General features: G+C 42.5%; 1 protein-coding gene across 12 annotated transcripts in view; it reads right to left on the bottom strand.

The window, feature by feature from the left end:
* The window catches only part of LOC144268613 (neuronal vesicle trafficking-associated protein 2-like), a 66,051-nt gene that overhangs the window by 22,716 nt on the left and 29,917 nt on the right, over positions 1 to 13,418 (bottom strand). For 11 of the 12 annotated variants that reach the window (XM_077823644.1, XM_077823641.1, XM_077823646.1 and 8 more), the window contains one exon: positions 6,622 to 6,741. In XM_077823644.1, coding sequence (XP_077679770.1) covers positions 6,622 to 6,741 — 120 coding nt within the window. Of the gene's footprint in view, positions 1 to 6,621; positions 6,742 to 13,418 lie in introns of those variants that run through there. The other variant, XM_077823632.1, reaches the window with a different exon arrangement.

Genomic DNA, 13,418 nt, shown 5'->3' on the forward strand with positions numbered 1-13,418 from the left:
GGGTTAGGCTTGAGGCATCCAGGCTCTCTCCTTTGGAGGGAAAAGCTTTTATTGCAATTTACTTTTTACTGAATAAACATGATTCTGAAATAGGCTCTGTGGTTTCATTTCGCTTCTTTGACTTTGGGTCAGAGGAAGCTCATTGCTTTGGTATGTGCATTCAGGTAATAGGCATATTTAAATGGGTTCCATTGCACTTTGGGAACCTGCTGAAAAGTGAGTTGAATCATTAATCCCCCTGCATATTACAAATACCTTCCTCCAAGCAATCTCTGGACCTTTTTTGATTTGGAGTGATAAGAAATGCATTGTGATTGCATTCTCAAAAGGAAAGGATTACACAGCCAGTGACTCTGAAAATGGATCTCACTGCCTTATAGTAAAGGGTGAAGTTTCCAATCTTGTTTAGTGAAGCAACAATCAATACGTGCAACTGATTTTCCAGCTAGATAAATTGCTCACAAGAAAACAACATCTGAAATATCTTAATTTCTCGCCTATCCATCCACTCTCAGTCTTGTTCTGTTAGATACAAGAGTGTGGTTTTATTACTTCAATGTCCGGAGACCAATGAATTTAGCATTCTCAAGAGGAGGATCCATAAAAAGCAAAGAAATATGGAAGTCTTTCAATAGATGGTATCTACAGTCCATCACCACAACTGATGCACTAAACCACTCAGCTATGAAGGTCAGTGCTCCACAGCTTTTACAGAGTTTAGTGATTACTGAAGTCACACTGGTCACACAGTGAAATTACTTGTTTGTAATAAGGGAGAGAGGAGATGGTGTACAAACAGTAACTGGATCACAGGCTTCTATATTAACTGGAAGGTAGAAAATGTAGAAAGGCAAAGGTAACCCTTGGAGACAATGCCCTTCCAAATAGTCAAAAACCTTCAAAGAATAATGTGCTCTGAAATCAGAAAAGCATTTGACATATCCTGAGTTTGACAGAAAGATGCTAACATGGCCACTTCAGAATTTCTGTACAATATTAGCACATCACCAGCTTGTTCTCAAAAGCTGTCATCTGAAATGTCATAGCCTATAGAAGAGGAGAGCCTCACCTGATATACCTAGGCGTGGATCCATTCTGACTCTCCAGAAAGTAATACACTGTCTTGGCAGGGCCTTAAGGCACCTCTGTGATCATGCATTTAACTACCAGATCTTATCTACTGCACCATGGCTTTGTTACCTAACAAAAGGGATAGTAATAAGCACAATCCTGACAGCATGGCAAATAATTGCTATGTATTTCAAAGTAATCACTATAACCTCACCCCACCCATTGTTGATGGACCTGTCGGATCTTGTGGAGGGCTGGGAATACCTCAATATCACAGAGTGAGAGGAAAACAGCGTAAACAAGTTCAAAAACTTCCTAGAGAGGCACTCTGGAAACGTATATCAGCCCAGAAGGGATAAGACACATAAACCACTGCCAACTGGCTTAGAAACATTTTGTCATTTCTTCTCTGGAGGGGCGAGGGATAAAATAAGGAAAGAAATTCCTTTTGTGTATAGACGGCTCTAGCTTAATGCTATTTTAACATCATTTTCTTGTAACCTGTCTACACATAGCTATTTAAACATTTGTCAAACTATGGATGAGATGACTCATCTAGCTGAAGAATAAGCCTAATTGGTCAAAGTTCCAGGACACACTGTACTGAGCTATATAGAAACACAATCTCATATATTAGAAGTGACAAGTTGCAGAAACTATCTAAAATTCCAGGAAGAGGTAAGACTGAAATAAGAATCATCGCCCGGGGACAGTTGCTGCTGTCAGACTTTATGATAATTAAAGAGATCAGATCTGTACTGTTCTAGATGGATGAAAGATACACATATATAAGCTTCGATTCTGACTTTGGCAGGCTCATGTTGGAAGGTTGTCTAATAATTTATTATCATTTTCAATAAAAGATATCCAGTAAGGGAAAATAAACAGCATCTGAGGATTCGACTCCTCATGTACACAAGGTCCTGAAACTTCCCCAGAGAAGGGGAAAAGTTCTTTGTGATGTAACCACATGGCTTGGAGAAAATGAAACCCTTCGGAAAACCTCCTCCTTTCCCTGTGAACTTTCCTGTACCAAAGTGACCAAAGGCGGAGAGGAATTTAACACAGAGAAAGGAGTTGACACACTTGATCAGTGTTTCTCAAATGCGACCACTGTGGCCGCATGTGGCCACCAGGGCCTTTCCTTGCGGCCACAGTCATCTGGGCTGTGATAGGGCAGGTGCAAAGCAGTGGCCCCTCTCCCAGGGCCACCAGCAGCGGTTGGACCCTGCCCCCTCCATAGAGAAAAACTCTGGAGGTGAAGGTAGCTGGTGAATTCCCCACTTTCCCAGGGTAGGGGAGGCTGGCTTTGGCCACAGGGCTTCAGGCTCTGTCCATGCGGTGGCAGCCTCGGGTTCCAGGCTCACCACCCCCGCCATCATCCTTGGGCCCTGCTGCCTCCTTGCCCACCTCCTCATTCAGGACTTAAATTTGTCCCGGGGCTTGATGGGGCTGCGTAAGTCTGGTATGAAAAGTGATATGAACAAACATACAAATATCACTTTTCACAGCCGAAGACTTACCAGCCAGCAAGTCTTAGAAGAAGAAAAAAGCAGAACCAAAAAAGCAAAAGAAACAGCAACAAAAAGACAAGAACATGCAAAACGCCTTAATTGTGTTTCTATTCTGATTAGGTCCAGTAAAGAATAGAGAGACAACTGTAAGTTACTTTTATTACTGCGTCTGAAAAAACCCTACAGAAATAAATTACAGTGACTTGGACATGTAGATGTGCATATTTATTTATTTTTCCTAAAGTTAAGTATTTTAGGAAAAATTGTCAGCGCGGCCACCAGCAAGAGTTAGTGGCTACACTCTGAGGCCACCAAAAGATGTGTTGTGAGAACCCCTGCACTAGATAAGGAACATTACCAGGCAGAGGGAGAAGCAGCAGCAGCAGGTGGGTAACAATCATACACATAGAATCCCAGCAGCTTCTTCCCACTCATGGTTATTAATGGCAGAGTCTCACTTTGTCTTATTATCACAACATTTATTTCTGGCTGAACTGATGATAATACTGCCCTTAGGGGGGAAAGCAGGAAGCAAAACACCTCATTTCTTATCCTTTAAAGAGGACGCCTGATTTACCGAGTGCCTAATCCAACAGTAAAATGACATGTACATGAGCATTAGGAGATCAATCTCCTGGTTACCTTCTTGTCTCATCACCTCCACCCCACTCACACACATCAGCTGTTGACCCACAGCTCGCTCACCTTCCCCACCCCATTCATCCTGTTGAAATCAATGGGATGACTCATTTGGCCTAGAATACATATGGCCAGATTCTGCTCAAGTTTTACACCTGAGGATCTGGTTCACATATATACAAATACTCTAATTTTAATTTGCCCATTAATGAGAACATGTGGATGATATTTCCAGTGCATCACTCGCTGGAATGCTGTACAGAGCAAATAGCTAGTAACAGAAAATGATGATCTCATTTATATGGTCTTTAAATAAAAAAATTAAAAAAAAAAAAAGGTTTTAAAAATGAAGCCAAAACTGAGATAATAGAAGTTAAGCATTTACTGTGCTTTCCTCTTACAGAAAGCAAATGCAAAATGATTTCATCAGTATCAGATAATAGACCTGCCTATAACCAGAGGGAGGTATTTTTAATAACTTTTCTAAAATATGCATCCATTTAAAAATGAAGCATAATAGAAAAAAATCCAGTACAAAAGCAATAAAATATAATCTATTATCTCAGCTCATTTTGGTTAGGAAATAATACCACAAACCTAATACAATACGTGGAAGCCTCATGAAAAACAGGTGGGTAGATATTTATAGTCTTATCCACTGAGTGATTAATAAGTGACAGTGAAAAGTACAGAATGAAAATCATATGGATTTAGGGGAAAGGAAATAGCTTTAAAAAGAAATGGTTGCGTTGCATGGGAAGAGCTGTGGGTCCACAGCAACTCTCCAGTGCAGCAAAAGGAAAGTCAGTTTAGACATTTACATTGATGCGTCTGACATGGGCTTTGGTATCACAGCCTGCTTCCCCATGGCCTGTCTCTTGGCCAGGCTACTTATGCTATGTGTGGGGAAGAGGTCAAGAGTAGATGGCAAGGGGAGGGAAAGAGATGGACCAGAAATACAAAGATGAGAGCACAAAAAATTCAAGAGGAGGATCTGAGCTATAGAAGCAGGCTGGGGGGACAGAGTAATTGGAAAAATAAGAAACCCCATAACAGGAGAAGATGAAACAAAACTTATACACTCAGGCGGACTAAATTTTAACCATATATTATAATAAATCATGGGCCTCCAACCTGCGTAAAACAGAAGGATCAAATGTTCTTGGTTTCTTTTTAAATATTAGGGCCAGATCCTTGGATGGAATTAAAATCTGATCTTGCATTGTCTGTTTCCAGATTGAGGACTACAGGATTGAGCTCTAAATAGATGGTAGCACATAGTTACTTATGGTGATGATAACAATTCCATTTATAAGATGCCTCTAGCACAATGGTTCTCAACCTATTTACCATTGTGGGCTGCATATGTTGCCCACAATGTGTTATGTGGGCCGCATCCAATACTACCTGTATGACCCTGACGATGTCACATGGGCCACAGCATTGTGCAGATTGGGCTGCAAGAGGCCCAGAGGCCGCAGGTTGAGAACCACTGCTCTAGCACAATGCACATCTTGAAAACAGGATGCTGTATTTTATTCCCTGTAAATCTGTTTCCCAGGTACAGTATCTAGTTCTACTGCTGGTTTTCATAATGCACACTGGGATATGTATGCTGTGGTTTCTATGACCCGGGGTTTTAAACTCCTGAGCCCTGTTTACACTAGCATTTACACTGTTGCTGGGACCACTGCAGTGGCACCACTGGTGAAAAATGGGTATGAAAAGTTCTAGGCAATTGTGTCATTGATAATATCAATGCAGTAAAAATCAACAGCATGATAGGGCCCCATGTAACTAACTGAGATCAAAGCACAACATGCCTCCTGAAAAAAATGAGACCACTAACATTTATTCATAGACCACTTGAAAATGAGTCACGGATTTAAATGTCCCAGATCAAATCAATGGAGTTACCCAGGTGTGCTACTTGGTGAATTGATTAAAAGCAGAAATTAAACAATTTAACAGTGTTTTACAAAAATGCTGTTAAAAAATTGAACATTCTAGAAAGCTGAACCGTCAAGTCTCAAACTGCAATAAAGACCAATTGAACTGATTTGTATTGGATCATGTTTTTGCGTATTACATTTTGACATACCGGGTGTCCAAAGTGATATTTGTCTCCTGAGGTAGTGAGGGTAGCTGTAACAAAATTGTGTTGCTACTTGAAGTCTGCATTGTTCTTAGTTTCAGACTTTGCTGGGACACTCATGTTTCAGTGTCTTACCGAAACAAGTGCAAATGGGCAAAATAATGGACTGCAGAGAGTGCATGTAACGTAACATCCAGAAATCTACAGCAAGGAATTGAACGAAGTCTTTCATTATTACAAGCCCAGTCCTAGCTTTTCAGGGACAAGGACTGTTGGACCAGACACAAGTCTTCTCCCTTTCAGGCTGGCTCCTGTTCCCATTTAAGTCAATGACAAAACTGTAATTGACCTTAGTAGACACGGGATCAGACCTTCTAAGATTGCGTTCCATAGTGTGTATTGATTAATTCAAATTATTGATTAATTCAAATATTTCCTCACTTTTCTCTGAGCAGCTCTAATGTTTTTTGTGCCACGTTTTGGGTCTGATTTTAGGAGGAGCTAAGCCTCCCCAATTCAGCTGCAGTCAAGGAAAGTTGAGGGCACTCAGTACCTCACCAGACGGGGCTCTTTTTTGGCTGTGAGTGAGCTGGTTGGTCATTTTTTGACAACACATTTTTTTCAATGGAAAATGACAATTCGCTGAAAGGGTCAGTTTTGACAAATTTCTGTTTATACAGATTTTGGGAAAAAAGTCTCAAAAGTGTTGAAACTGAAAATAAATTTTTTCAGTGCAAGGCGATTTGTTTCAAAATGTAAGCTAGTTATAATTTTTTAAAGTATTAATTAAAAAGATAAAAATCAAAATAAAACATTTAGAAAATGTAAAACCAAAATGTTTCAACTGACCTGAACCCAAAATATTTTGGGATTGTCAGCTTGCAAAAAATGAGATCTTGACATTTGGTCATGATTCAAAAGGGGAAAAAATGTTTGAAATTTCAAAATTTTTCCCATGACAGGAAAACTCTTTCTCTAGGCCATTTCTGTGTTCCTTCCAAAAATAACAGCCTAAATCTAGACCCACAGAACAGCTCGGTATAAGCTAAAAGTTCCTCTCTCTCACCAAGAGAAGCTGATCCAATAAAAGATATTAACTCACTCACCTTGTCTCTCTAATATTCTAGGATCAACATGCTACAACAACACTGGAAAGCCTAATCCTTATAAAGGCAAAACTCTCTCTGACCCCAGTGGTGAGTACAGCATTAATTTTTAATATTTTCACTGTCGCATTGTATCAGTTATTCTGCAATATATAAAGCTGACATCTTAAGGTAGCAGGCAATGACCATTTCTTACCTTTAATCTTTCTGTTACACCATCAGTGAAACTGACTGTGAATTCAGCAATTTTTGGCACCCTGAGTTTTCCTTTGTTCTTCTGGTCAGGCTGATATTCTGTTCTTGTTTTCACAATCACCTGAAAAATGTCAACGCTTTTAAGCTTTAAGTGCAAAACAGACATTTTTGTTATCTTAAATAAATTGCTTTTCTACATGCCATTTCACTGGCCACTCTCAAATACAATTTGAGAACTAGGTAAATAGATTAGATTAGATCAAATAACTTCATCCCTCATTGAAATGCAGCCACCTCTGAGATGAAACATTAGCTATTTAATGGTAGAACTACACAACAGTAAAGAATACCACATCCAATTGAATCTGCAAAAGGTGTTCCAATGGACTATATATAATTACTTATGTTATGCTAGGACATAGAGGTTATCACTTCTGCTCTTTAATAGCAACAGGACCAAAAACATAACTTTTATATCCCACCCAAACAACAGAACTTGCAACAGCATAGCCCATTAGCCCCTCTAAAGGAAGAGCATAACTTATTAAGAGCCCAATTCTGTGAGGCGCTGAGCACTCACAATTAGGCCCTGAGCCACCACTATCACTTTCCACCTTTTCCTGAAAAGTTCTTGCATAAAGTGCTGACTAATCCTGTTCCTATTTAGCTTTTAAGAATGATGAGACATAATCCAAGGTGCTATAGCTACAGGTTTTTAAAGGGACAATGTCAAATTAATAACACTGCAACTTTGAGCTTTATTGAACCTATTTCTAAATCTAGGAAGAATAACTAGATAAATAAATAAATAATTTTGTACTAAACCCACCAAAATAAATGTTACACACTGAACACTTGACTATACCTAGAGTTGGCCAGTAGAAGATCAGACAGAGACATACTCTGAAACCTGACAGCTATTGAGAGAAGATGTCATCTCCATCCTTTTAAAAAAACCTAAAACACTACTGGAGAGGGAAATAGCACATAAAGTTTCTAAAGGGAGGGCTTTCACAAAAAGGCAAAAGACACATGTGAGGAACAAAATTCTGGAACTCTGAGGGACTTGGGCATTCAAAGTATAGGAATTTCTTGGTGACCCCTAAAAATCTGTTGAAGAAAGTTGGCCAGTAATTGTAAAGTGAAGAATATCAAGCCTGATTTGGACCAGGAAGTGTCCCTAGGATTCTCCTTCTGCACTTAAAGCATGTGAAACTTGGAGGAGGAGGAAACCACCCTGTGGGTTCAAATGCAAAGCACGTAGCTAATAGCTAATATTTAAACCCTTGAATAATATCCCTTTCCATATTATTTGTTACAGTAGCAATCGCAATAGCCTTTAAAAGAGTCAGAAGAAGTGATTCAAACACATTTATATTAAAATAGCCTTTTAGAATACAGTGAGCCCAAACTGAGTCCTGGCAGCACGACGCTAACATTAGTGAAGCAACACCAGGGGTGAATTTGGCCTGGCAGGTTTGAAGTGACACTGCATCTTCTATGCAGTGGAGAGTAGAGTAAGGGTCTAATCCTGTGTGGTCCTTACTCAGTTATCACTCAGGCAAAACTCATACTGAAGTTAGTGTGAATTTGCCTGAGTAAGAGTGGAGTTAGAAATAAGTAAGGATCTCAGGATTTGGCCAGAACAGAGCTGAGAATGCTCAAACCCATACCAGACTAGGCCCTAACTCTCCATTCTTCCTCTTCATCCTTTGTAAAGCCTGTGCAGTAGATGATAGAGTACTACCTATAAGCACCTGCACACCAGTGCTCAGAAAATACCTTTTGTTCTATTTTTAAACCAACCGTCCACAATACCCAGATCCCCTCTACGCTGCTGTTTCCAGCTGTGTATATTTTTTCATGTAATTGCAGACAGCAATGCAGAAGTAATGCAACAGTGTTCATTTTCTTTCCACAGTGTCTGATTTGTTTCCAATTTAATCCCTTTGACTTCTTTCAAATTCCTTTCAGTTGTTTAACGTAGATCTTGTACGTAGATAAATTCCATAATGATAGGTAAGAGGGTTTTCCCTTATGCTCTGACAGTAGGCCTCAATGCAGAGCTATAAAGCTAGAAAATAAAATATTAAGAATCTTACTTGTTTCTATGTATAATTTATATTTTTTCCTGCACGTTTGTAATTCACCCTGGTTTTCTTACTCCCCTCCTGGTTTTACTTCAACCTAGGACCTCTCCATAATAAGGGTTTAATTGTGCTAGCTACAACCAGGAATCAAGTGTGATATTGAAAATAAATCTAGCCAGGCCCATACTACCTCCTGAACAGTCCATTGTAGTATTTTGTAACCATCTTCTCAGGAGGAGGAAGAAAAAAAATCCCAGTCCCCAGTTATCATAGAAACTACTTGAGCCCCTTTTGCTGGTTGCTCTAGCAGTTAAACGCTTGTGTGGGTGGGGCCCTAATTGCTCCACTGATCAGATTAATTTGCAGGGGTGTGATAGAGATGTAACAGAAGCATTTAGGACTGCTCTTCTATTACATACAATCTGGTACATTCCAAAGGCCAAGTATTTGCTCTCCAAAAGTATCTTGGATTTAAACTTGGAAAGTGGTCAGTTTGGACGAGCTATTACCAGCAGGAGAGTGAGTCTGTGTGTGTATGGGGGTGGGTTTTTGGAGGGGGGTGAGGGAGTGAGAGAACCTGGATTTGTGCAGGAAATGGCCTAACTTCATTATCATGCACACTGTGTAAAGAGTTGTCACTTTGGATGGGCTATCACCAGCAGGAGAGTGAATTTGTGTGGGGGGGTGGAGGGTGAGAAAACCTGGATTTGTGCTGGAAATGGCCTAACCTGACGATTACTTTAGATAAGCTATTACCAGCAGGACAGTGGGGTGGGAGGAGGTATTGTTTCATATTCTCTGTGTATATATAAAGTCTGCTGCAGTTTCCACGGTATGTATCTGATGAAGTGAGCTGTAGCTCACGAAAGCTCATGCTCAAATAAATTGGTTAGTCTCTAAGGTGCCACAAGTACTCCTTTTCTTTTTAAAAGTATCTTGATTAGGCAACTGGTGAAATGACTGGGCAGAAAAAAAACAGATGCTTAGTGTGGATCCTACGATTATAACAGTAATCTCCCCACTCTATTCCTAAACAGCCATTCATAAAGCCAATGCAAGGGGTGCTGAGCATTGAGCTGACGTTAACCCCTTGTTCACCAACAGCCCAGTCACTCAGGTAAAAAATCACCCAGTTGGGGTTAGATTAGCAGTATCCAGCTATAGGAACAAGCTCCATCAGGTGGTAGGGAAATCCTCCCACAGACCCTACCAACTGCTGTCTAATATGGCTCTCTCTGCATCTCTCTCTATAGCACAAGAGGCCTGCTGGATCCCAGCCGCCAGCCCCGCTCAGCCCGCTGCCAAACCCAGGCCAGGAACCCGGCAGGCAACAGCGAGCCATTCAAAATCCTGCCCGCCCTGGCCCGCTCTTCTCCGTCCTGCCCCCCATTGGGGCAGAGTGAAGAAGCTTGGTCCTGCCGGCTGCTAGTGCAGGGCAGGCAAGGTTCCCCCTCCCCCGCCTCTTCCCCCAGCCGGCTGGGTTCCTGCCCCTCCTCTGCTCCCTCCCTGCTGCTGATCAGCTGATGGCCCTTGCGAGAGAGGGGGAGAAGTGGAGCTGCAGCATGCTCGCTGCCCCAGGGAGGAGGTGGAGAAGAGGTGGGGACAGGGCCTTGGGGCAGGGGGGGTGGAATCAGCACATATCCCCTCCATCCCCCTGCCGTGAGCTGCCCTGGGCAAGGGGGTGTGGGCTAGGGTCGTGGGGGTGCTCCCGGTCCTCTGCCCTGACCCTTCCACACACACCCCAGCCCTCTGCCCTGACCCCTGTACCCCCCTCACACACACCCAGCCCTCTGCCCTGACCCCTGCACCTCCCCACACACTCCCAGCCCTCTGCCCTGACCCCTGCACCCCCCCACATACCCAGCCCTCCCACCCCATGCCCTGACTCTTGCACCCCCCACATATCCACCCCCACCCTGAGCACCAAACGGGAGCTCCTGAACACACACACCCCACACACATTCCCACCTACACCCCTTGCACCAAATGGGAGCTGCCCAGGTAAGCACTCCACACCCAAGCCTCCTGCCCCAACCCTGAGCCCCCTCCCTCATTCTAGCTCCTGGCCAGACCCTACACCCCAACCTGCTCCTTCACCCCCAGCCCTGTGCTCAGTGCACTCCCACCCTCAGCTCAGTGCAGAGAGAGAGGAAGAGAATGGGCTAGAACCAGGGAGAAGGTAGGTACCCACTGTATGTGGGCAGACCCCAGACTGGCAGCGGGCTGAGCGGGCCTGGCAGCCGGGACCCTGGCTGCCAGGAGCCGGTGGCTGGAACCCCAGATTGGCAGCGGGCTGAGTGGCAGCAGGCTGAGCCACTCAGCCCACTGCTGGTTTGGGGTCCAAGCCGCCAGCCCCACTCAGCCCGCTGCCGGTCTCGGGTTCTGGCTGCCGGCCCCTTGCCAGCTGGGGTCCCGGCCGCAGGCCCCGCTCAGCCCGCTGCCAGCCTAGGTGAACGGAACCCCAGGCTGGCAGCAGGCTGAGCGGGCCAGCAGCATAAGATCAGTATTTTAATTTAATTTTAAATAGAGCTTCTTAAACACTTTGAAAACCTTGTTTACATACAACAATAGTTTAGTTATATAATATATAGACTTATAGAGAGAGACCTTCTAAAAAACATTAAAATGTATTACTGGCACGCAAAACCTTAAATTAAAGTGAATAAATGAAGACTCGGCACACCACTTCTGAAAGGTGATGCTCTATAGTGATGTCTTTGGAGCAGGTCTAAACTACAGCTGGTCGAAACACGGTACCGATTTTTCACAAAGAAATGGAAAATCATTTTCATTCTGCTGGTTTAGAAATGGATTGTTTTTCGTATATTCAAAATTCTTTGTGATTTTTTTTATATAATTTTTGTTAGTTGAACACACCCTCTCTCTCTCTCTCTAAATGGCAGTAGACTCTAAGAATCTACTGCCGAATGGCTGTGGGACTACATAATAAAAAAATCCCCAGAGAGGAACCTCCACAACCAATACAGTGATCAGAGATCATTTATTTTTAAATGTCCTGAAGCAGCTCCTTCATAAGACCAGGATCCCATTGTTTGAATTAAAAATGAGGCACCATACATCTCACTGGTTATTTGTTATTTAACAGAGAAAATACAGAGGGCCTCATTCTTCCCTCACTCATTTTACAACAGTGTGACTCCACTGACTGCAACCGTTACTCCTAACTGACACCAATATAAGGGAATCGAGAATTGGGCTCCGAAGTGTATTTAATCTCAATACAAAATGCAGCAAAAGAAATTCCTAGGCTCCCTACTTGCTTCTTTCTGGTGAAGTTACAGAGGAAATGATCTGTTATGAGGAAGGCAACTTCCCTAGAGAACATTGCCCTGCACTGGGTTACCATTCTTTTAGGAGGTTTCTTAACTATGGCCCTTTGTGCATTTATAATACAAGCAATCATTCACTCAAAATCTCATTTAGCTAGAGAAATAAATGTCTTCACTGCACCCTGCCAATGTGCATTAGTCTCCCGAGTGACCCATAAAGCCACACCATCTTGTCTCTCATTTTTCCTTTGCACATGCCTCCCTATGTTCTCATCTCCTCCTCCTGTCATTCTGGCCTTGACTTCAGTGGGACTCCGCCTGGTCACAAGGGTCTGTGCTTGCAGATCAGTATTTTAGACTAAGGCCCAGATTCTCAAAGGTATTCAGGCACTTAATTCCCATTTAAATCAATGGGAGTCAATGGGAGTTAGGCACCTAAGCTCCTTTGAGGATCTGGGCTGAAGCTGTTTGGGGCAAAGGATCCATGTTTATTCATTTTGTAAAGCAACATGCACATCAATGTCATACTGAAAAATAATTTTCAGCCTATCAATCAGTGGGATCAGTTTAGCCTCTGTGATTGCTGAATAAGTACCATTTAACACTTGTCAGCCTTTGTGTGCGTTCACCTAGGCCCCAATCTCGCAAAGACTAACGAATGTGCTTAACTTCACAAACTGTGTTCATCCCACCAAAATCTTGCAGAGTGTAGCTTTACTGATGGTTATACTATAGGCTTTGTGACCCTTCCAAGCCCTGTGCCCTAGGTGGAGTCTGGACAAATACCTACTCAGGGGATATTTACGCAAAATGATACTGCTGCTATAACTTGTTTACGGACTCCTTACTACATTTCCCGGCCAGGCCCCACCTTTCATCTAAACAGGGACGATGCTTTTTATAGCAAAGGCAATAAAGAGGACAGAAATAAAGTATTCTGTGTTTGCTTCACTTCGTGTCCATGGAAGAATCATCCTGTGAACGCCTCTTCCAAATTGAAGTTTGGAAATAGGTTGTAAGACATTTTAGGAAGAGGAGAAAGCTGCCTAATCCAACATGGAAGCACTTCTCTTTCGTTGGATCCTGTCTTCCACACCCCACCCTCTTCTCCAGAAACAAGTCTAGCTATCTCTTGCAGTCTTTAAGGCCCCACTCTAGCAAAGTACTTAAGCATGTGCTTACTACATATAAGTAGTCCTATTAATGTCAATGGGGTTACTCAAATGTCCAAAGTTAAACATATCCTTAAGTGCTTTGATGGACCAGAGCCTAAGACTATTGCTTCAATCACCTTCACTCAGCAATGTATAATAATAATGCTCAACAGGCCGGTCATGCTCTTCATCCATAGAGCTTTACATAACAGCACATAAATCATTCTCCTTATCGTGCAGATTGGGAATCAGAAACAGAGAAGG

This window comes from Eretmochelys imbricata, chromosome 8 (assembly GCF_965152235.1).
Source record: "Eretmochelys imbricata isolate rEreImb1 chromosome 8, rEreImb1.hap1, whole genome shotgun sequence".
In the NCBI taxonomy this organism is placed as follows: Eukaryota; Metazoa; Chordata; order Testudines; family Cheloniidae; genus Eretmochelys; species Eretmochelys imbricata.